The sequence below is a fragment of the Colossoma macropomum genome, unplaced genomic scaffold (assembly GCF_904425465.1).
Source record: "Colossoma macropomum unplaced genomic scaffold, Colossoma_macropomum, whole genome shotgun sequence".
In the NCBI taxonomy this organism is placed as follows: Eukaryota; Metazoa; Chordata; class Actinopteri; order Characiformes; family Serrasalmidae; genus Colossoma; species Colossoma macropomum.
Window position 1 is genome coordinate 3,731,538 of NW_023494784.1, and position 25,604 is coordinate 3,757,141.

Consider the following 25,604-nt stretch of genomic DNA (forward strand, 5'->3'; position numbering starts at 1 on the left):
AAGGTGTTTATTAAGTAAACATTAGGTGTTTTAAGGTGTTCAGTATATAAACATTAGGTGTTTTAAGGTGTTTATTAAGTAAACATTAGGTGTTTTAAGGTGTTCAGTATATAAACATTAGGTGTTTTAAGGTGTTTATTAAGTAAACATTAGGTGTTTTAAGGTGTTCAGTATATAAACATTAGGTGTTTTAAGGTGTTCAGTATATAAACATTAGGTGTTTTAAGGTGTTCAGTATATAAACATTAGGTGTTTTAAGGTGTTTATTAAGTAAACATTAGGTGTTTTAAGGTGTTCAGTATATAAACATTAGGTGTTTTAAGGTGTTCAGTAAATAAACATTAGGTGTTTTAAGGTGTTTATTAAGTAAACATTATGTGTTTTAAGGTGTTCAGTATATAAACATTAGGTGTTTTAAGGTGTTTATTAAGTAAACATTAGGTGTTTTAAGGTGTTCAGTATATAAACATTAGGTGTTTTAAGGTGTTTATTAAGTAAACATTAGGTGTTTTAAGGTGTTCAGTATATAAACATTAGGTGTTTTAAGGTGTTTAGTAAGTAAACATTAGTGTATTAATGTATTGTGTAAAATGCATCCAAACCCATGAAGATAAATTATTATGCAAAAACATTTACAAAAACAAAAGCTATTTAAAAAAGTAGAAAAATAAGAGCTCAGTAATAGAAACCAGCAAAACCGAGAATTTTCAGAAGCTCTGCACTTAATGCTACAAAATGTACATTATTTCAAACACAGCATCAGTTTCCTGGATGAGGACTAAGCCTAGTCACTGACTGTACTTTCCTTTCAATGGAAAAATCTCCATTCTAAATCCTGTCTAGTCCAGGATTAGAGCTAAACCCTCTCTGGGAAACCAGCCCTGTGATTTCCTGCTTTCTGAGTTTGAGAAATTTGAGAACTTACAATCACACCAGTCCAAAAACACTGTTTAACTAAAAGGATTTGTCTTATATTGATGGATGTCATCAGTATTTCTAACTCCTTTACTTCATTATTGGTAACAAAATTTGACAGACAGAATCTTCTAAAAGCAGAATTCACATAGTCTATCACAAGGATGGTACACAACGGAGAGCTTTTAAGACCAGTACTGGGTTTAGACGAGTTGTGTTCATTAGACGAAAGAATTCATGCAGTTCTTAAAAAACACACTTGAAGAAATTCAGTTTTCCAGTTTATTTTCCGATAGGTTGGACAGGTGTATTAACTAATGACATGCATTGACAGCGGTGAACAGCTGTAGGAACTGACTGATGCTCTAGAAATTTTGTCCCAGCAGCAACATAAGCAAAGACAATAAAAACGGACCAAGCGTTGACCCCTGAGGTACACCATGCGGAAAACCATAGCTATTTGAAGATCTTTTCCCTACACTGTCAAAATAAGAGATAAGAATTAGAAACTGATAAGGTGGTTATGAGATTATTACATAACCTACAATGACTACAGCTCAACATATCTTCCTGAAATGGGATGAGATTACAGAAAAACACCTGTTTCTGCCAAAGCAGTGGGGTCGTTACAACCTGATGATCTGCCAATCCTTGGATGGTTGGTGTTAATAACCACATTAGTAGGGTTACTTTACAGAGTTCATTATTTATAAACAATAAAACAAAAGTTCTATTGTTTTGGTTCACAATGAGCAGCACATTTGCTTGGAGCACTATAAATTTAAAAGTACAAAAACAATTTAAAATCTCACAGTAGAAACAGCTGAACTTGGAAAACATGATCTAAAGTCATAAATAAGTAGAAATGTGCACTTCTTGAAAAAACTGTGGTGATTACACAGCTTGAGCAATTTCCAGATGGTTGTTAGGATGTTGTCATGCGGTTACTATGGTATTTTAGGTAGTTGCTAGGGTGTTGTTAAGTGGTTGCCATTGTATTCCAAGTGGTTGTGATGGTGTTGCTAGGTGGTTGCTACAGTGTGGCTAGGTGTTTGCTATGGTATCCTTAGTGGATGCTATAGCATCCCTATTGGTGGCTTTATGGTTGCTATGGTATGCCAAATGGTTTCTAAGGTGTTGCTAGGTGGTTATTATGGTATCATCATGATTGCTAGGGTGTTGTTAGGTGGTTACTACAGTATCCCAGTTGGTGGCTATGTGGTTGCTATGGTATCCCAAATGGTTTCTCGGGTGTTGCTAGGCAGTTGCTATTGTATTGCTGTTTCTGTGTTATCCAAGGTGGTTGCTACAGTGTTGCATGGTGGCTGTTATGATATCCCAGATGGTTGCTCTGCTGTTGCTATCTGGTTGCTATAGTACCCCAGGTGGTTACTAGGGTGTTGCAAGGTGGAAGCTATGGAATCCCAGATGGTTTCTAAGTGGTTGCTAGGGTGTTGCTAGGTGGTTGCTGAGGTGCTGGTAAGTTGTTGCCATGGTATCATGTGCTTGCTAGGGTGTTGTTAGGCGGCTGTTATGGTGTCCCACATGGTTCATAGAGTGTTGCTATTGGACTTGTATCAGCGTGATGTAAGCTGGGTCCACAAAATTCATTTACTATGGGAAAAAAATCAGTAATTTTCCAATAACTATATGAAAACCATACATCCAATCAAAAAGTTGTACACAAGCACACCATTCCTCATCAGACCACCATCCGAGGTTGGAACAGTGTCGATATCTTGAAAACTGCGGACAAAAATGCAACAAAAAAAGAAGAAGGTAAATCGGATAACAATACTCCTTGTGAATATTTGACTACTGGACTACAGTATATATTATGTAAACGTGTTTTACAAAGTCACCTGGATTTAAATGAAAGATTTTATGAAAGAAACTTTTTCCATCTGTTCCGGATATATTTTAGTCACACCTGAAGTTGTCCAGTTTGTCCAGTGTCTGTCCGTCTGCCGGGTTTGCTGGGTGACTTTTTTCCGTAATATGTAAATAACTGTTATGAATTAGTTCTTGCCTCTTGAATGGAAGAGAACAAATATTCTATGAATAAACGTGACGATACTCGACCTTCTCAGCGAGACTGTAAATGGATGTAGAGATTTTCCTGTTATGGCTGTGAGACGACAGACACTGAAGCAGATTGGATTTCTGTGTGTTTATGAAATTCCTGCTCAGTCCAGAGAGCATCGGTCAGTTCCTGTTAAACAGCTGAGGGCGTTCTCTCCTCCCTCGCTCTCTCACTCTCACCCTTCAGTTTTCATCCTGTTTCACATTACAGAAACCAGTGTATACGAGAGAGAGAGAAAGAAAAAAGAGAGAGTGGGAGTGTGATAGTGAGTGAGAGAGGAAGAGAGAGAGAAAGGAGGGAAAAAGAGAGGGTGGAAGAGAGAAAAAGGTAAGAGAAAGAGAGAGGAAGATTAAAGAGTAAAAGTGAAGAGAGGACAAAAAGAAGCTAAGACAGAATAAAAAAAAGTTAAATAAATGTGAATGAGAAAGGAAGAAGAGAGAAATGAAAAGAGCGAGAGACAAAGAAATAAAAGAGACAAAGAAAGAAAGACAGAGATAAAGAGGTAAGAGAGACAGAGAAAGTGAAAAAAGGTGTGAGACAGAGAGAAAGGGAGAGAGAAGAGAAAGAAAGAGAGGGAAGAGAGAAAAGGAGAGGGTGGAAGAAAGAAAGACAGAGGGAGAAATAAATGGAGACCGACAGAGACAGTGAGACAGAATAAAGAAAGAGCTAGAGAAAGAAGAGAGGTAGAGAGAGAAAGAGGGTGAGAGATAGAAAGAGAGGTAGAGAGAGAAAGAGGGTGAGAGAAAGAAAAGAAGAGAGATAGAGAGAGAAAGAGGGTGTGAGAAAGAAAAGAAGAGAGGTAGAGAAATAAAGAGGGTGAGAGAAAGAAAAGGAGAGAGAAAGAGGATGAGAGAAAGAAGAGAGGTAGAGAGAGAAAGAGGGTGAGAGAAAGCAAAGAAGAGAGACAGAGAGAGAAAGAGGGTGAGAGAAAGAAGAAATATAGAGAGAGAAAGAGAGTAAGAGAAGGAAAACAAAGAGAGAAAGAGAAAAGAAAGTAGTTTAGAAAGAGAGCAGTATAGAGAGGTAGAGAGAGAGAAAATAGTGAGATATAGAGAGAAGACAGTTGATATATATAAATATATATATAATATAGAGAGAGAGAGAGAGAGACAGAAAGTGAGAGATAAAAGAGAGAAAATGGTTCAGAGATAGAGAGAGAGAGAGAGAGAGAGATAGAGAGAGTTATAGTAGAGCTGTAGGTGTTGAGTGCTGAGTGCTGCTGTCTGTAATGGCTGTGCTGTAAGAGCTGTTCTCTCTCAGATTATATAACACTAGATGCAGTGTGTGAGTGTGTGTGTGTGTGAGTGTGTGAGTGTGTGTGTGTGTGAGTGTGTGAGTGTGTGAGCATGTTGTGTTGGATTATGTAACTCGCTGTGTGTGTGTGTGTGTGTGTGTGTGTGTGCGTGTGTAGCTACTCCTCCTCTTCACCTCAGCTGCATATAACCACACTCACACCAACCAGCAGACACACAACAAAACACTCTTCCCACAGAATCTTCCCGCCCCCTCAGTTTGGACACAATGAGTGCGTTCACATGCACTTAATAATCCGATAACTGCAGAAAATCAGATTTTGTCAGTAATCCGATCAACACGATTACATGCGCTTGAGTAATCAGATAATGGGGAAACTCTGAGTCTACATGAGTCAGACAGTAATCAGATTTCTGCTTTGCAACCAGCCAATAAACTCACAGTATAAGACATGACGTATTATCCAATTATTTAAATGGTCATGTAAACACTATACTCCGATCTAGAAATCCGATTAAGAAATCCGATAAAGAGGTTGGATTTTAGCTCAATAATCAGATTTCTCAGTGCATGTGAACTCTTACTCTGATTTCTTTCGGTTTTCACAGTCTGCGCATGTATGAGATCAGACGGTGGATGTCGCGAGACGCAGCAAAACACTGCTGGAGCGGTGCTGAAACCAAACACGAATTAAAGGATTTAAATATTCTTCATCTTCTAGACGATGTATGTTCATATTTTCAGGTAAGGTGGCGCAATGTTTAAAAAAAGGCTGAGTTTTACGTTATGTTTACGTCACGTCTTCTTCTGTGAGTTTACTGGCTGGTTGCAAAGCAGAAATCTGATTATACTGGGCTTTAAAGTTCCAATAGTGCTTAATTCTGGTTGGCAAAGAACATCTTTCTCGTTAAAAAAGCACTTTGCCGGACAGTAACAGTAACCGAGGGGAATTGTTATTGTTTCGCTAGGCTACCACTACAATTAGCTAACCTACTAATATAGGTAGGTTAGCTAATTGTACAAACACACACACAAACACACACACACTCTATCTAAGCCGCTTATCCTCCTGGAGCCTATCCCAGCAGTCATTAGGTGGAAGGCAGTAAACACCCTGGACAGGCCGTCAGGGCAGACACACAGACATATACATTCACACCTAGGGGTGGTTTAGCCTCTGATTCTCCTGGCTGCATGTCTCTGGACTGTGGGAGGAAACCCACACAGACATGGGAGAACATACAAACTCCACACAGAGAGGACCCCTGGTCAGCCGGCCGGGGAATCGATACATAATAGATAAATATAATATATATTATATAGCTATAATTTTGACCATGCTGTTGCCAACTTAGCTGGCATCAGTGCTACCCTAGCTAATGTTACAGCTGTCCACAGTGTTAGGGGTGTAACTGTAAACAGAAGTGACGACTTCACACCACTGTCTGGACATCACGGTTCGCTGTGACTTCGGGAGAACAGAAAAAAGGAACGAAGACACCCAAACGCACAAGGCTGGGTTTCCTTTCATTTATTTTAAACCTACAGTAGCACAAGTTAAAGTTTGCTCCACCTAGTGTCACATAGTCCCCCTGAGGAACTTCAGCTGGTACAGCCTGCAGTGTGTATCATTTGCACTCGACAGGGAAAGTCGCTCACGTTAACTGATGTGTGTGGACTTCAGACTCTGCAGCGGGAGCAGAAAACACAAAAAATTCTTAAGGCTATTTACTGAATCTCTTTATAGATGCAGAAATACTGCAGGCTGTGGTGAGAGATAAGTTTAATTTCAGCTTGTTTACGGGTGCAACAACTATTCGACTCAGTCAACTAAAATCAACGAACAAATTATCTGGCAACTAATTTAACAGTCGATTAGTTGGTGACGTCATTACACGTCACTCTCACGCTCACTAGGAACGTTCTGACACTACGCTTACTGGAGAGTTAACAACAGTGCGATGGCAGCATCATATACAAAATCCTCAAAAGTGTGGGAGATTTTCATGCTAAACGCTAAAAAAAAAGTCAGTTGTGCTGTTTGTAAAGCCGATCTCAGCTCGCTATGGGAGCTCATCCTCCATGTTGGAGCGTCTGAAGCGAAAACTCGTCGGCTCACTAAATGAAGAAGATTAATCTCGGTAAGATACGCCGCGTCCCAAACCGCATACTAGCTCACTAAATAGGGTGTAACAATACTGTATATACCATTAGAAGTGCACTCATTAGTGTAGTATGTGAAGTACAGAAGTGTGTGGTTTGGGACGCAGCGGACAAAGAGTTACCGTTGAAATGAAGTGTTTACACAAAATCCTTCGAATTTAACTGTTCATAGAGAAGCTTTCCAATCTGCTCCATCACAGCGCATCTGCAGTGGGGAGTATCTGCTCTTAGAGCAGAGCGAGAGAAGACGCTGACTTTTAGAGCACAAAGAGACGCTGACTTCCCTCCGTTTCACTAAAGACCTGTGATTGCAGACTTAGTGTAACAGAGTGTAGACAGACAGCAGAATGCACAAAGCAGACTGCACTGATTAAAATTTAAATTTAGACAGTTTTTTTTATTTACTTGATTAAAGGAAAACTGATTTAGTTCTGTTATATTTTATTGTTGCTACTTTGCACAGTGAATTCTTCAATGTTATTCGTCTATACTGTCTTCACTGTTAGTTACCAAATGCATAAAACAACCTCAAGCTATATTTAAAAGCTAATAGCTACATAAGAGTTATTTGGTAATGTAGTGATTCATATTCCGAATAATCGATTATTCGCTTCAGTAATCGATAGACTATTCGTCTATCAGATTAGTCGTTTGTTGCAGCCCTACTTGTGTTATTTTTATAAATCCCCTCTCTTTTTATCTTGATAGCTGCCTTTCTCAACTCTTGCTGGCTTCCTCACCTCTTGGGGTCAGGAGTTAGGACACTGCTGCTGGCGTGAATCCTCCATAAGGTTAGACCAGATCACTCCTCTGCAGACCGCCACTGCTGAAGGCTTACAGCTTAGGGTTTCCAGGTAGAACTCAATCTTGGCACATACACACGGTTCTCCGTACGACTGCATGCACCGAACCGTAACGTCTGTCCCGTGAGGGTTCAGGACGAATGCATGTACCATTACACCCCTACACTCATGTCTTTCCAGAGCTAGTTCAGTTAGAGCTCATTACATAACAGGAAAATAAAGGCTAACTGGATAGAACAACAAAACAAAACTGTCTTTCCTCTCACGCTCGTTTCCTGTCGCTGCATGTTGGAGAAAACAGTGACATCATCGCGGTCATTCACAGCCTTCTGGCAACCATGACGCGCACGCGTACCTGATGTTCAGTGATGTTAGAGACTGCAGGCCGATGATGCTGTCAGGAATGCTTCTGATGCAGTTGTGATAAAGGTTCAGCGTTTCAAGGGAGACTAAATGGACCACTTCAGGTGGAACGTCAGTCAGGCGGTTCTTTGACAGGTCTGAAAGGAAAGAGAGAGAGAGACGGTTAAACAAGAGACCGTTTACTTCCGGACACGTCATATGAGAATTATGTGCTTATAAGCCTCAACAGCTCAGTCACAAGGCAGCAGACCTTGCAAGGCAGGTACTCATTCACTTCATGGACTTTTTTTAGTTATGAATTATTTGCCAGAGGTGCGGTTTAATGTACAAACATCCACTTTTAAGCAGCCTAATAATAGATTCTTTAGTCTGTACTTCATGACCACCTCCTTGTTTCTACGCTCATTGTCCATTTTATCAGCTCCACTTACTATATAGGTGCACTTTGTAGTTCTACAGTTACAGACTGTAGTCCATCTGTTTCTCTGATACTTTGTTAGCCCCCTTTTACCCTGTTCTTCAGTGGTCAGGACCCCCATGGACCCTCACAGAGCAGGTACTATTTGGGTGGTGGATCATTCTCAGCACTGCAGTAACACTGACATGGTGGTGGTGTGTTAGTGTGTGTTGTGCTGGTCTGAGTGGATCAGACACAGCAGTGCTGCTGGAGTTTTTAAACACCTCAGTGTCGCTGCTGGACTGAGAATAGTCCACCAACCAAAATATCCAGCCAACAGCGTCCTGTGGGCAGCGTCCTGTGACCACTGATGAAGGACTAGAGGATGACCAACACAAACTGTGCAGCAGCAGATGAGCTATTGTCTCTGACTTTACATCTACATGGTGGACTGACAAGGTAGGAGTGTCTAACAGAGTGGACAGTGAGTGGACACAGTGTTTAATAACCCCAGCAGCACTGCTGTGTCTGATCCACTCAGACCAGCACAACACACACTAACGACAAAGATTTCTTTACAGTGGTGGTGATAGGAACCAGGGGTCGCCATGACTACAACACAAATATAGACATTTTATTTACTGTCCAAAACCACCAGTGAGCCTACACGAGTCTTCTGAGCTTTATATGGAATATTGATGATGGGAAAATAGCGATTAATGTGAAAAAATCCGTTTTCTTTTGGGGGTTATTTTGCCTCACAGTGCCCTTCATGTACCCCTCCACCATGAATGTACTAAAAAAATATATATTTTATGCCAAAAGCTTCTCAAAACTATCATAAAGCAACAACTCAGAGAACAAGAAATGTATTCATAACCATGTCATGTAGTAACTTTCTGTGAGGGAGTTTTCAGAGGTGGACATCTGGTTCCTATCACCACCGCTGTGAGCAATTCCGACTCGGTACGTTTCTCTAGAATTGGGCGTTTCACATCAAGCTGCTGTAACTTTGTTTACATGTGAACAATTTAGTTATGTAAAAATGTTGATAAATCAGTGGAATTCCCCTTTAACTGCCATTCCCTGCAGTTCTACTCACGGCCACAAGGAGGCTCACTCACAACTGTGCATGCTGAAGCAGAGTGAGTAATGTTTATGCAGGTGAAGGAGGGAACTCCAGGGCTAACACTACTTCCTGAACACACACACACATACACACACATACACACACACACACACACACACAGCAGGTTGTACTGTTCTTTATTGTTCTCTTGTATTTTACTGTAAATCAGCTGCACTTTTCACTCTGACTGGATGATCAACACTGAAATCTGCATTACATCATTCTGACACACACACACACACACACACACATACACACACACACACACACACACACATACACACACACACACACACACACAGCAGGTTGTACTGTTCTTTATTGTTCTCTTGTATTTTACTGTAAATCAGCTGCACTTTTCACTCTGACTGGATGATCAACACTGAAATCTGCATTACATCATTCTGACACACACACACACACACACACACACACACACACATACACACACACACACACACACAGTGCCCCTGATTCATGCTTTTAGAGCCATATCTGGAAGCTGTAGCAGTACAGCTAGTGCTTCATACGCCTGAGGATGACATCATCACTATGACCCATAATGACTGTGTCTATGGATCATTCTTGTTAGTTTAAACTGTGGTTCCTGAGTAAGTAAATAATTAAATAATTTAATTAATTAATTAATTAACCAATTAATTGAAATTCACCTAGAAATTCACAAGTACTATGTTATGATCTGTTTAAACTCAAGGCACTAGCTGAGACAGTAATAAACCAAATAAATACAAAAACATCATTAAGATACTTTTTATTGGGAAGTAAACACTAACCCAAATGATACTTCATTACTCTTTAAACTTATTTCTTTTTAAAGTGAATTTGACAGTAATAATAATAATAATAATAATAATAAGTTCCGTTTATATAGCGCCTTTCACAAACCCAAGGATGCTTTACAAAGCAAAGGGGGAAAAAATTATAATAAAACATTTTTTTTTGTGATTCATTTTTTTTTTCCATTTAAAGAACAAACCCCCCCCCCATTCCAGCCCCGACCCACACACACATGGGACACGCTACAACACAGGACACATGAGAATTACATCATTCACAACTTAAGCACAGCATATAGTTAAGCAAGCACAGCGGTCCTGACTTTAGAAATTCCGTGAATCCATGTATTAAGAGTTCCAGGGCCAGCATTGCTAATTCTTGCAGAAGACAGTTCCATATCATATTTTGATAGCACCACCAGCACTGAAGTATACAGGCAGCAGGGCTGGACAATATGACAGTATACAGTGTTATTATGATAAATTACATCACAATATAATACAAAATGCTTTTCTGAGCGTAACGTGCACATTATGTGTACCTGTAGACACTGACCAACTACATACTTCACTACATAGAGCAAAATTAGTCCCATGTGGGATGAGCTGGACATCCAGAATTACTCAGCCAACATCGGTTCCTGACCTCACTGATGCTCTTGTGGCTGGATGCAATCAAATACTAAGGAGTTCGTTCGAAATGCTAAGTTAAAAAAAAATGCTAAAATATTGATCATCAATATTGTCCAAAATATGTTGCAAATACAAATAACAAGTTCAAAAAGATTTCTACTCATTTTCCCTCATTCTGATATAAACGTATGACTCATTTTGAGAGTTTTTGCTTAAATTTTTTTCTATTTGCTGATTTTGCTGACATATTTCTGGTTTATGGTCAATTTGCTTCTGGCTTTTGGCACTTTTTAACAGGGCGGGTCTTAGAAGAGGCCGTTATTATTTTTATTTTATTTATTTTTATTCATTATTGGATTTTATTATTAAGTTGGTTTGAAAAGGCCAACTTACTGTTCTTCGTAATCTTCTTTATTATTATTATTCTACACTCAAAATATAAAAAGTTTCTCGTCCACACAGTTTTCGAGCTAAAACCGCGACCTATACCTGATTAGGTTGCTTGTGCTTTTCTAGGCGATCCGACGTAGTTTTCGTAAAATTATCGTTCAAAGACGATATTTTTTTTCCCCATAGGAAATGAATGGGCGGAATGTTCGGGACGTTCAAATTAACTGCCACAAGTGATGTCACAATGGACTTTTCCCACACACACAGTACACACAGACTCACACGCTCACAGCCTAATGCACAACAGTATCAGCACAAAGAATGAATTTAAGGTGGAGCTGCTTTTAAGGTGGAACTGAAATTAAGGTGGTACTGCATTTAAGGTAGCACTTAATTTAAGGTGGAACTCTCTTTGAGGTAGCATCAAAATTAAGGTGGCACAGAATTTAAGGTGGAACTTCAGTTAACACTGCACTAAATTTAAGATGGCACAGACTTTAAGGTGGAACCCTCTTTAAGGTAGCACTAAAATTAAGGTGGCACAGAATTTAAGGTGGGACTTCATTTAAGGTGGCACTGAATTTAAGGTCGGAACTGCAATTAACGTAGCACTAAATTTAAGGTGGCATAGAATTTAAGGTGGAACTCTGTTTAAGGTAGCACTAAATTTAAGGTGGCACAGAATTTAACGTGTAACTTTAATTAAGGTGGAACTGCAATTATCATAGCACTAAATTTATGGTGGCACAGAATTTAAGCTGGAACTCCATTTTAGACTGCACTAAATTTAAGGTGGCACAGAATTTAACGTGTAACTTTAATTAAGGTGGCACAGAATTTAAGGTGGAACTTCACTTAAGGTGGCAGAGAATTTAAGGTTGAACTCCATTTTACGATAGCACTAAGCTTAAGGTGGCACAGAATTTAAGGTGGAACTTCATTTACGCTAGCACCTAGCAACACATTACCATTCACCTTGGATACTGCAGCATCCGCTTAGCAACGTTTTAGCAAAATTTTGATCAACCACCAACAGTCTTCCACTATTTTAACGTTTTAACGTAATTACCTCGCGTTTTCAAGCCAACTTAAAGTTCGTTCACAAACTTTCCCTTTCTAGTTTTATTTGAAACATTTGGCACAAAATTAACTCCATAAAACTCTCACAGCAATGTTCCCACAACTAGTGTAAAGCCTTACCAGAAGAAAAGATACTGCAGCAAAGGAGGACAAACTCCCTATTAACACCCCTCATTTCAGAAAAAAATGCCGGGCGAGCAGGTGTCCACAAACTTTTGGACATTAATAAGTAAAAAACCCTTCTGGATGCTAATCCTCCAAACAATGAGCAACAAGACCAGGCCCGACATTTATTTAAATGCAAATGCACTGCATTTAATTCACAACGCAGCGCTAATCCCTGCTTCTCTAATCTGTTCATACGTTTGCTAAATTAACCAAGTTTTATCTCAGCGGCAAACAGCTGGAATTACAACAGGACAGGAATCCAGCAGCTAATGTAGTTTGAAAAATGATTTCCTGGCATTTATGCTTCCATAAGGAAAACAATGCTGCCCAAAACAAACATTCACATCCGGAAACATGGCTTTACCCCTCGCTAATGAATAAACGATGCTAGCATTAGCAAACACACGCATTCATAAACGCAGCGATCTCCTCAGCGACGGCCTCGGGCAGTGGATGCTGTGGTTGGTGTATAAATAGGTTCTGTGCTTTAGACCGCTAACTGTGTCACGACACACATCACACACACTGAACACACACTTCAGCCATATAAGAGCTCCTTCACGTCGATTAGCTTAGCTGATAACACCACACATGTCCATATACACACACAGACATCCAAGCACAGTCTTTAAAACCATTTAGCTCAGCCGTCAATATATCACTATGAATAAAAGCAAGTAAATAAGCTTAATACAGTCAGTAACACAATCGTCTTGGGGAAAAGTAGTTGATATCTTGGGAGCTAGTTTGAAGAACAAAGTTTGGTTCCAGATTTCTCCTCGACGCCCTCAGCTGTCACACGGATTTATTAAATCACACCAGCAGCAATTGATTCAGCATAATGAAGCACTGATTAGATTAACCAGATATTGGATGTTGGATGACAAATACAATTAATACTGGGCTTCCTCAAGGAGGCCTGGAAACGCGTCAACAAACACACTGACATACACTCAATCAGTATTTGTTTGTGTGTTATTTGTATTTATTCTAATATCAGTGTTTTTCTGAACAGATAAACGCTTACCATCCAGATAAAAAGCTATTTTAGTCTTGTATATTTTAGTTTATCTGGACTGTAAGCATTTCGCTGTTTTCGGAACAAAACCTCGTATCTCCAAAATGGTAACTTTACAGGAGAAGGAAAAAACATACTTTACTTTTAATGTAAGTCAATGGAACCAGACTTTTTTCCAAGTCATTTTGGGTCGTTTCTTTTGGTCCAGTCATTGTGAAATGTACACACAATGTAAAGAGCAACAGGCTTTTTCAAATTATGTCAAAACTGAAAAATGTCAAAAATGGAGATGCAAGGTTTTCTTCTGACAGCAGCGATATTTGTTCAGATTATATACATATATATACATACATATGATGCTATATATATATATATATATATATATATATATATTCTGAACAAATATCGCTGCTGTTGGAAGAGAACCTGGCATTTGTATACAAATATTAGACTCGATATCGAAGAGTACTAAAAAACTTACTCATATTCCATCTAAAACATACATACAGATATATGTATATATGATGTATCTCACTACTGTCACACATAAACCTTGCATCTATTTGTCAATTTTTTTGCATTTTGTTACATTAAATTCCACTAAAAGGATGCTTTTCCTTCTCCTGTATTTTTAACAATAATAATCACTATTATACATAATTTTTAATATATGTATGTCAATCACTATAGAAATATATGTATGTATGCATAAATTATACAATACATAAGCAGTATGTTCTAAATACTGCTTATGTACTGTATATATATATATATATATATATATATATATATATATATATATATATATATATATATATCTCACTGCTGTCGGAACAAAACCTTGTATCTCAGTTTTTCAGTTTTTGACATAATTTGAAAATACCTGTTGCCCTTTACATTGAATGTAAATTTCATGATAAATGGACCAAAAGAAACGGCCCAAAATGACTTGGAAAAAAGTCTGGTTCCATTGAATTGCATTAAAAGTAAAGTAGGTTTTTTCCTTCTCCCGTAAAGTTACCATTTTAGAGATACAAGGTTTTGTTCCAACAGCAGTCATATATAAATATATCACTGCTGTGTGTATACATATATATATATATATATATATATATATATATATATATATATATATATATATAATGATTATTATCAGGCACTGATTGACATACTGTTCTCTACAAACAAGGCCTTAATTACCGATAAAATCCTGCTGCTACTGTTTTTAGCTCAGCTCAGTGAGATGTACAGTGGCCAGATGGCGCGATGCTAATTGGTGAGGAATAAGCTTCCATTACTTCTTAGCTGCATTAGCCTCCTAACTTCAGACTTCAAAAACCAAACGACCAACTGTGCTTAACGTAAGAGAGGAAGCTGAGTAAATCAGATTTTTTAGCTGAACTGTTTGCTGACAGGCTTTGTTGTGGCGTGTGTGTGTGTGTGTGTGTGTGTGTGTGTGTGGACAGATGGAGGGTGTTCAGAAATCAGGTCTTTTAAGATTCCTGTGGGACACTAAGTCATTCCTGTGGAGGAGTGTGGGGACCACAGCTCACTCTCTCCCTCTCTCCCTCTCTCCCACACACACACTTCCACAAAGAAACAAAGAAACACACACCAACTTGCACAAGCTGTCCACACACAAACAGAAGAAATTCAAATAGATCACACACACACACACACACACACACACACACACATCACACACACAACATGGCCAAATACAGTATATGGCTCAGCATCAATAATAGCACTTACAGTTGACCAGGGCAGATCTAGCCGGGCTGAAACCCTTACAAACTGACGTGCGGCAAAGATGGCATCCTATGATAGTGCCATGTTTGAAGTCACTGACCTCTTCAGTACGACCCATTCTACTGCAAGTGTTCGTCTATGGAGACTCCAAGGCTACGTGCTTAATTTTATCTACCTGTGACCAATGGGTGTGGCTGAAACACCTGAACTCAGTAATTAGGAGGGGTGTCCACATACTTTTGGCCATGTAGTGTATGTAACAGTACTGTGCCAAAGCTTTAGGCACCTGAGAACATTAGATTTCAAAAGCTATTTATCTGGACAGTACGCACTGATTTGTTTAGAAAAGACACTAATAATAGTAGACTTTGGGTTAATTTAACTCTTTCCAAACCTCCCACTATGGCAGCCAGCATTAAGTTATTAACACCTGTTTTGGTTAATCAGCTCCTCATTAAATGAAATCAAGCGTGCTGAAGCAGGTAGCTGAGGCCATCCAGGAGAAATCTGGAATCAAGCTTGGTTATTCAAACCAGCTCATATCTGTTACCTTTTAAAAATAAAAACCTCAGTTACGTTTTACTGTATTTGCATCTGTCATAATGATATATGATGCCTTACAGTACAACACTCACTGCTGAGATACATGACCTTAAATAATGTGCTCAGACATTTGCACAGTACTGTATATGTAAATACCTACATGTAATATTAGCATGCCGATACATAGTACAACCCATTTCCAAAAAAGTCGGGACGCTGTGCAGAATGCAAATAAAATTAGAATGCAGTGATGTGCAAATCATGTAAACCATATTTTTAAAGGAAAATACTACAAAGACAACAAGTCAAATGTTGAAACTGAAAAATTGTATTGTTTTTTAAAAAATATACCATTTTGAATTTAATGTCAACGACACTTTCCAAAAAAGTTGGGACGGGGGCCTGTTTACCACTGTGTTTCATCACCTCTTCTTTAACAACTCTCTGTAAGTGTTTGGGAACTGAGGAGACACTGCTGTAGTTTAGAAAGTGAAATGTTTTCTCGTTCTTGTTTGATACAGGATTTCAGCTGCTCAACAGTTCAGGGGCTCATTTGTCATATTTTTCATTTCATAATGTGCCAAATGTTATCAGTATTGACCAGTCTGGACTGCAGGCAGGTCAGTTTAGCACCCACACTCTTTTAATACGAGCAATGCTGTTGAAACACATGCAGAATGTGGTTTAACATTGTCTTGCTGAAATAATCAAGGCCTTCCCTGAAAAAGACGTTGTCTGGATGGCAGCATATGTTGCCAAAACATGTATATGTCATTCAGCATTAATGGTGACTTCACAGATGTGCAGATCACCCATGCCATGTGCACTAATGCCCCCCTATACCATCATGAATACTGGCTTTTGAACTGTGCACTGATAACAAGCTGAGTGGTCTTTATCCCGGAGGACACAGCGTCCATGATTTTCAAAAAGAAATTTAAATGCTGATTCGTTGGACCACAGGACACTTTTCCACTTCCCCTCAGACCACTTTAAATGAGCTCGGGCCCAGAGAAGGTGGCAGCATTTCTGGATGCTGTTTATATTTGGTTTCTTCTTTGTGTTTTAGACTTCTAACTTGCATTTGTGGATATTTCTCCAGCTTCTCTGAATCTTTTAATGTTATTATGTACCATAAATGATGAAAAGCAAAAGTTCTTTGCTATTTTATGTTGAGAAACGTTATTCTTGAATTGTTGCACTATTTGATCGTGCAGTCTGTGAAGTGAGTGATGAGTGGTGAACCCCTCCTCATCTTTACCTCTGAAAGACTCCGCCTCTCTGAGATGCTCTTTTATGCCCAATCATATTTCTGACCTGTTGCCAGTTAACCACCAGGTGTATTTTTTAGCAGTACACACCAGCCTTTTGTTGCCCCCATCCCAATTTTAATACAAAACAGGCATATATTTTTCAAAGAACAATACAATTTCTCAGTTTCAACAATTGATGTGTTGTCTTTGTACTATTTTCTATGAAATATAGGGTTTAAATGATTTGCACATCATTGCATTTAGTTTTTTTTATTTACATTTTGCACAGCGTCCCAACTTTTTTGGAAATGGGGTTTTTCACGCAACATTCCCGTAAGTATCTATAAGAAAGAGGAATTTTGTAAACCTAATCCTACTCTTAAATTCAAGAACTGAAAATAAATGGTTTCTTTCGGTTTTGAAAAATGAAACAAGGAGTTTGTTTTTTTAAAGCACTTCACAGAGTCAGCGTCAGTTGGCGCTGCTGGTTAGAACAGGTTTTACTACAAAGTCAGACATTTTTGTCGTGAACATCTACAAAAACAAACACGCGCATACACAGACAGAATTAGCAGGCCAATAAGGGAGCGCGATCGTGTGAGCAGAACAGTGCGGTTATTCAGAGCATTCAAAGAGCGCACACACACACACACACACACACACACACACACACACACACACACACACACACAGTCCAGCATCACAGCTGGAGGAGGAACACTGAAGAATGTGGAGCATCAGCACATGCACTCACGCTAGTGTGTATTCCTGTCTTTGTGGGTTGTCTATGTTCTTCTGTATCACCAAATGCTAATGCTAACCTGAACTTAACCTCCGTAACCCAGAGATCAGCTTTATTCACGTTTACTTTCGAAATAAAAGCTGTTTTTTATACTAATGACCAAACAAACAAACAAACATACAAACAAACTGGGGGGATCTGGTCCCCAAAAGACGTCGCTTTTACTGAAATACCTTGACATGAGTGAAATACTGTAGTAACAAGTTTAAAGCTGCATTAGTATGTTTTTTTTTGTTTTCCAGACAAAAAAAACTTACACAGTGCAGCTTTAAAAGTTAAAAATATTAAAAAAAACTGACATAGTGCAGCTTTAAAAGTTAAAATATAGCCTGCCTGTTCTGCTACGAGTCGACCTGTAAAGCCTGAAATAATGAAAGTCAGAGGTGACGGGACGGATTTGGCAGGAGTTTTTCAAACAACGCCATACGTCTTTACGTATTAACGTCTCACACACACAGTCTCAAAAAGAAGGTCCGGCTATGAATGTTTAGGTCTCAAATGCAAAATCAACATTATACTGATGAAGATAATTCACTCACATCCTCAGAGTTCTCTTCGAATAGTCTTTCAACGCGCTCACAATCATCAGATTCATCCACTCGGGGAACAGGTCCAAAGTGATGATACGAAATGTTTCTCATTGTGTTGCATGCAATTACACATTTCCACCAGAGAGGTCTCCAAATCCCCAAATGTTACATAGTTCTGCTTTAAAGTTCTCTATAGGGAGGCAGACGTTGCATAGAGGCTTTGTTCGCCGTGTCGCGCACATGGGAGCTAGACAAACTCCCCGGACGAACACACCACGCGACAAAGCCTCTGATTGGTCGGTAAAAATGAGGTGTGCCATGAATCAAAGATGGACAACTTTGAGGAGCTTCGTTTTGTGCGAACTTTGCTGATTGCTTTGGCAGAGACGCAGATATTTTACTATTGTATTTGTTAAATAAACAAAAACCTCCTAAATGTGAGATGTTTGATATTTGGTAGTATTAACTCGTACTAAGCACCAAAACATACAAGTTATCCTACATTTAGGTTCACAAGAGGATGAGGCTGAAGTCGGCTCCCTGTTTGCCAGCTTCATGTTCGAATTTTCCCGTTCCACCTGAAATGGTGGCAGCATTCTGGACTCACACATCGCCATGGCTAGAACTGTGAGAGAATCGTTTTCCAGTAATCATTGAACTTGTCATGAAATGTCATAGCGTCACCTGCATTAGTGGAGCATCCACGACAGGCAAAACCACACCACCAAAAGGCGCTTTCACTTCACGCAACCCTTGAGAATTTGTTTTCGCAAGTACGCTGAGGCCTTCAGTTCCAGTGAAGGGTGATGTTAATGCTACAGCACACAAAGACATTTTAGGCACTCATAAGCTTCCAACTTTGTGGCAGCAGCTTGAACTCTAGGGACCTGCGCAGAACCCTGACCAGAAACCCCTCTGAACATCTTTGGGATGAACTGGAACGTTGATTGTGAGCCAGGCCTCATCCAGCATCAGTGCCTGACCTCACAAACACACTCCCAAATCCTGTAGAAAGCCTTCCCAGCAGAGCAAAGGCTGTTATAGCAGCAAAGGGGCAGCGACTCCATATTAGCGCCCATGGTTTTGGAAAGGGGTGTCCAGCAAGCTCAAGGTGTGTAGTTTGTTACACAGAATATATATTATTGTAAGTAAAGGAATAACAAATGTTTGGCTAATAACAATATGAGACGACATATCTGAAAAGCCCACCCGCCCCTGGCTGTCAGCTGAACACACCACCCCCCTGAACTCGACCACTCTTTATACCCCACTAATTAGCAGGGGCTAACTGCATTAATCAGCTCACACCTGAAGCCAAAGTTTTGTCCAGAAACATTAAACTCTGCTACGACACTGAGACAGAAAGATGCCTCTGACTCCAGAGCAGCTGTAACCCTCAACCACAGGACGAGGCCACACCCAGCACAACCATAATCACAGAGAGCGCGTGCCCTGCTTCCCACTTCAGAGGGAAAGAGCAGCAGTATGTTAAACGGGGGGATGGAGAAACAGAAAGAAAGAGAGATTTTTGGATATTTGATGTTTCACCACTTAACGTTTGGAGTTTGCTTGCTTTATACAAGGTCTGCAAGTTCTAAAGTGTAATAATCTACTGACTAGAATTTATTTAACCAACTAATCCTACTATTCCAATTAGGGCCGTAGTCAAGACCTCCTTTGTTGAGTCCAAGTCCAAGACCATGACTAGTTGAGACAGAGTCTAAACGAGAGTGAGACCGGGTCAACACCAAAACTCAAAAGAACAAACCTTATTCAATACAAAGTCTTGATTAGTATTTATCAACATCCACAATAAATCACTGGAAAAATATAAAGGAAGGATTTTCTTTACGCAAAAATATCTCCTCTTCTAAACTCCTGCTGAACAAATCCAACCAATGTCCGATCTGAAAAAATCCAACCAATGCCCTCTCTGAATGAATCCAACCAATGCCCGCTCTGAATTAATCCAACCAATGCCCTCTCTGAACAAATCCAACCAATGCCCTCTCTGAACAAATCCAACCAATGCCCTCTCTGAACAAATCCAACCAATGCCAGCTCTGAATGAATCCAACCAATGCCAGCTCTGAATGAATCCAACCAGTACCCTCTCTGAATGAATCCAACCAATGCCAGCTCTGAATGAATCCAACCAGTACCCTCTCTGAATGAATCCAACCAGTACCCTCTCTGAATGAATCCAACCAATGCCGGCTCTGAATGAATCCAACCAATGCCGGCTCTAAATGAATCCAACCAACACCTGCTCTAAATTAAGTCCAATCAATATCAACAAAATTATTAATTAGTAACAGTGACTGGTTTTGATAGATCTGTCTATCATTTGTTACTCTGATGGGCCTCAGTATTCATAGTTTATTATTGGTTAATCTAAATCTTTCTGTCCGATCGCAGCCTGTTTCTTTTCTTTATTCTGCGTTCAATATTGTACAGTGATTGTGAAATCTTATCTTTTATTCACTTTGTTTTTGTTGTGCTTTCATTTTGCTTCCAGGTGTCACCTAGAGGAGAAAGCCAATACCAATACCAGCATCTGACATCATCTGATCACTCCCTAAATGTCTGATCAACTACATTTAAGGTAAGAGGGAGGTGGTTTGATTTTTTCAGCAAACTATCATTTCAAGGAAACTGATACTCTCCATATGATTTCACTTCTGCAGGTGGAGATAATATTCCTAACCACAGTTAGCTACTTCATACCGGTCACACACAGTGTATACACTGACCAGCCACGTCATCAGATACACCTCTTCATATCTACACTCTTTGTCCATTTTATCAGCTCCACTTACTATATAGGTGCACTTTGTAGTTCTACAGTTACAGACTGTAGTCCATCTGTTTCTCTGCATACTTTGTTACGCTGTTCCTCAATGGTCAGGACCCCCATGGACCCCCACAGAGCAGGTACTATTTGGGTATTGGGTCATTCTCAGCACTGCAGTGACTCTGACGTGGTGGTGGTGTGTTAGTGTGTGTTGCGCTGGTACGAGTGGATCAGACTCAGCGGTGCTGCTGGAGTTTTTAAACACTGTGTCCACTCACTGTCCACTCTGTTAGACACTCCTACCTTGTCAGTCCACCTTGTAGATGTAAAGTCAGAGACGATAGCTCATCTGCTGCTGCACAGTTTGTGCTGGTCGTCCTCTAGTCCTTCATCAGTGGTCACAGGACGCTGCCCACAGGACGCTGCCCACAGGACGCTGTTGGCTGGATATTTTTGGTTGGTGGACTATTCTCAGTCCAGCAGTGACACTGAGATGTTTACCAGCGGCACTGCTGTGTCTGATCCACTCAGACCAGCACCACACACACTAACACACCACCACCACGTCAGTGTTACTGCAGTGCTGAGAATGATCCACCACCCAAATAGTACCTGCTCTGTGAGGGTCCATGGGGGTCCTGACCACTGAAGAATGGGGTAAAAACTAAGTATGCAGAGAAACAGATGGACTACAGTCTGTAACTGTAGAACTACAAAGTGCACCTATATAGTAAGTGGAGCTGATAAAATGGACAATGAGCGTAGAAACAAGGAGGTGGTCATAATGTTATGCCTGATCGGTGTATGTGTCTGTATATGTGTGTAGGCGTGTGTCCCCTTTTTAGCATATCACCATAGAAACCACTTATTACCAAACAGACTACACAGACTTATTTTTAATCATTCAACCTAGCAGACCTGCACGTACCGCAGGTCATAAAGGTTTTTATGACAGAGATGGTCCGATCGCTGTTGGACCACTCATACATATTAATTCTTCAATATATATAAATATGCTTTGCAAATAATAAACATGATCAATGCATAATCCTTGTTGTGCATATAGAATTAGGGATGCACCAATATGGAAACTGAGCCACAGCCAATCTCCGATATTTTTCATTTACATACCTGCTGATTCTGATAAATTAACATTTATAAAAATGTAGATCCTCCTGGATTAGCATAGCAGAGGAATATAGCGTTTATTTAGAGTTACAAATGCAGCAGAATGAATAAAATGCAATACAGGCTGATAAAAACATTTATTTGGCTGAATCAATAACTGACTCTAAATGTAGGTATTGTGATATAAACTGAGTCTGTTCTACAGTTTCTCATTAGGTTGAATGAATAACTGACTCTAAATGTAGGTATTGTGATATAAACTGAGTCTGTTCTACAGTTTCTCATTAGGCTGAATGAATAACCGACTCTAAATGTAGGTATTGTGATATAAACTGAGTCTGTTCTACAGTTTCTCATTAGGTTGAATGAATAACCGACTCTAAATGTAGGTATTGTTCGTTCTGTAATGGTGGGTCTGCCAGCCATACCAGCTTAATTCTCACTGTCCACTGGGAGAAAGAGACACAAACAAACAGAGATATAGAGAAAGGGATTAAAAAAGAGACAGAGAGAGGGGGCAGCAGTAGAGAGATGAAAAAGATAGAGGGTCACAGGCACGTGATGTGTTGACCCATATGGTGGAGCGGATTACTGGAGGAAGAACTGGGGCGAAAACAGCCCAGGGTTTTTGACAGCGAGGCGTCGTTTACCCTGATAACACATTCGGAGACTAATCAGACTGGACAATTCATCTGTTATCTAGAGCTATTCATCTGTTATCTACAGACAATTACATAACACAATTATAACATTTCATTAACTCGGACAAGACAAAACATCCAATCTAAACAATGGCAACTACAAGAGAATGAAGGAATGAAGAAAAAATTAAAAACATGGAAATGAGCTCGTTAGTTTTATCAAGACCACCAAATCCCGCCTCTCGCTTACAGCCCAGATAACCCAACTGTTGACATATGAGTGGAGCCAACTGACTGTTTATTACCTAATTAATCACCATTTGTAATCTAACGTTAAACTGTTCATAAACGCTTCATAAGGCCAATCTTAGACCCAATCCCATTTCACCCCTCGGCCCTACCACTCAGCCCTTAGCCCTCTGTTTTGCATGGTCACGTAGGCGTAGGGTGTCCCGACTGTTGTTGAGATAGAGGGGTAGGGCTAGTAGTTTGCTGATGTCTCGGTATCTAGCTAGCAAAATTTCTCGTTCCACCTTAAATGGTGCAGCAGTTCTGATGCCTGAAGCACGAGAGTGTAAATGCTACTCCATTTAAGGTGGAAACGGGAAAATTGGAACGAGAAGCCGACCAACAGCTGACTTCAGCTTCATACCATTGAAGAATTATAAGAAATAATCTTTTTTCGGGGGATTTTTCCCCAGTTTTCTCCCCAATGTAGTCGTCTCCAATTCCACCTACTAGTTAGGACTCCCCCTATTCACACAATACCACCCGGTATGGAGGGCGAACGCCAGCACAGGCCTTCTCCGAGACCTGTGAAGCACAATTATCACATCCCTCCTCTTTGAAGGCATATGATGCCCTAAATGTAACTAAAGCCCAGCAGTGAGGAGCTGAACTTCACCCTCCTCTGCTGTCACTGCAGACTGGCAGGGTCGCCTACAGAGCAGCGCTAGTAGCTGTTAATGAAGTAATGCTCTTTTTATTTAAGGGGGTCCCATTTCAGAGGGAAGAGGGGCAAGATGACACTCGAAAACAAGGGGTAGGGGTAACAATAAGAAATGGGACGGGGCCTTACTGTAGAGTAGCACTATTATTTCCCTTCATATTGAAAAGCAACATTTTCATTAAAATATCTTTCACTTAGAAAATCAACAAAACCGTTAAAGTGCATTAGCACCAAAAACCAGCCGCTCTGGATCAAGGCCGGCTCCGAGCTGAGGAGAGTGAGGGATATCAGGTCAGGGATGAAGAGCAGTCTTTATCCCGGCCAGAAAGGAGTCCGTTGTGTGACATAATGAGCCATTTTGCACCTACTGGTGCCGGACGTTTACTAAACCACTTACAGCAAATTCAATTCCGTCCAATTCAAGTCAAAGGCTTCGTTTATAGGAGACTCCACTCCAGTCCAAAGGCTCATTGTCAGCGCCACAGTGACGCAGATCTGAAAACATGAGATTGAGATAAACAGGCTGCTACACGCCAGTGGAGGAAGAGAAGGAGATAGATGTTTAAAAATGACTGTATCAGAAAATGAGTCAAATAAACAGAATTTTACCACAGTTACCACAGAGGTGTCTGAACAGGTGCACACTCGAAGTGAATCTCATGTCAACGTGCGAATGTTTCTGATAAAACAAACCAACAAACTAACAACCGTGCAAAACCTGGAAGACCACAGATACTACCACCACCAGGTAAACAGCACTTAAAGCTTTCATCTTTGACAGATAGTAGAAAATCACTGAAACAAACACAGGTTTGCATTCGGGATGCACTGATAACGCTTTTTCCCTTCCGATACCGATACCTGTTCCTTAAGTATCGGCCAATACCTAGTACCGATACCAATACTAACTCTAACCTAGGTACCTAACATTTATACACTTCCACTTTTAAAATATTTTATTGTGGTAAAAGGGTCATTCTACAGAAACGTCCACTTTCCTATCTATCCATAGGAGTCATTGGTGTTACCGATCCTCACTGGTGGTACACATAATAAAGGTAACACCAGAGACATTTTTAATAAAAAATGCATTTTTACAAAACGGCTGCTACAGAGCATCAAACACATGTTGTAAGTCATGGAATATCCACTAAAATATGTAATTTAATCCATTTGTATTCTATTTTTACACAATTACCTGGGGACAACAACTTTCATTATATATGTTATAATATTTATTTGGCATTTGTTTTCTTTATGTCATTTAATTCATATATCTCATAGTCATGTACAGATTATTGCAGTTAAAATAGCAGAAAAACATGTTTTTTACCTCAAAATATGGCCTCAGCCTTCACACATGACTGTGAGGACGAGCTCTTCTGTGGTGCTTGCAATTCTATATAATTGATTTAAAATCCAATATTGCTAAATTGAGGCTCAAGAAGGTGTAACTGTTAAAATAACGTATTGTTTTATTTTAAAATATAAATATATTGTAACCCTAACATGTTTTTCAAGTGTATTATATGTGTAAACGCTAGAGACACAAAAACGGACATTTGTGTAGAATGACCCGAAAGCTGTGTTCTGCATCACAAATTAAACATACTAAGCAAAGTAAATGGCACTTACTTGGTGGCTGTCTAAACCCCAAGAGACCAGCAGTTCCCTTCATGTATCTCTCTAATGGTCGCTCCCTCAAAAACAGCTTGGACTAACATTAAAGCAGCACTATGCAATATTCTTTGTTACAACTGAAAGCACTAGCATTACTAAGCATGGAGAAAAAAGAATACACTAAAATATGGTGCGTGTGCTCTGCTGCGGGTCATCCTATAAAGCCTAAAATGGACGGATTTGGCAGGAGATGTTCGGACCACGTCACACGCACAGGCTCAAAAAGAAGCCCCGGCTCGATGTTTAAGTCTCAAATGCAAAATCAACATCATACTGAAGAAGATACGATGAAAATAGAAGGTAATTCACTCACATCCCTCATTACGTTTTGACTGAGCT

At 39.8% G+C, this 25,604-nt stretch overlaps 1 protein-coding gene across 3 annotated transcripts in view; it reads right to left on the reverse strand.

The window, feature by feature from the left end:
* The window catches only part of lrch1 (leucine-rich repeats and calponin homology (CH) domain containing 1), a 98,923-nt gene that overhangs the window by 53,581 nt on the left and 19,738 nt on the right, over positions 1-25,604 (reverse strand). For all 3 annotated transcript variants that reach the window (XM_036576065.1, XM_036576073.1, XM_036576057.1), the window contains exon 2: positions 7,574-7,718. In XM_036576065.1, the coding sequence (XP_036431958.1) occupies positions 7,574-7,718 (145 nt within the window). The remainder of the gene's footprint in view (positions 1-7,573; positions 7,719-25,604) is intronic.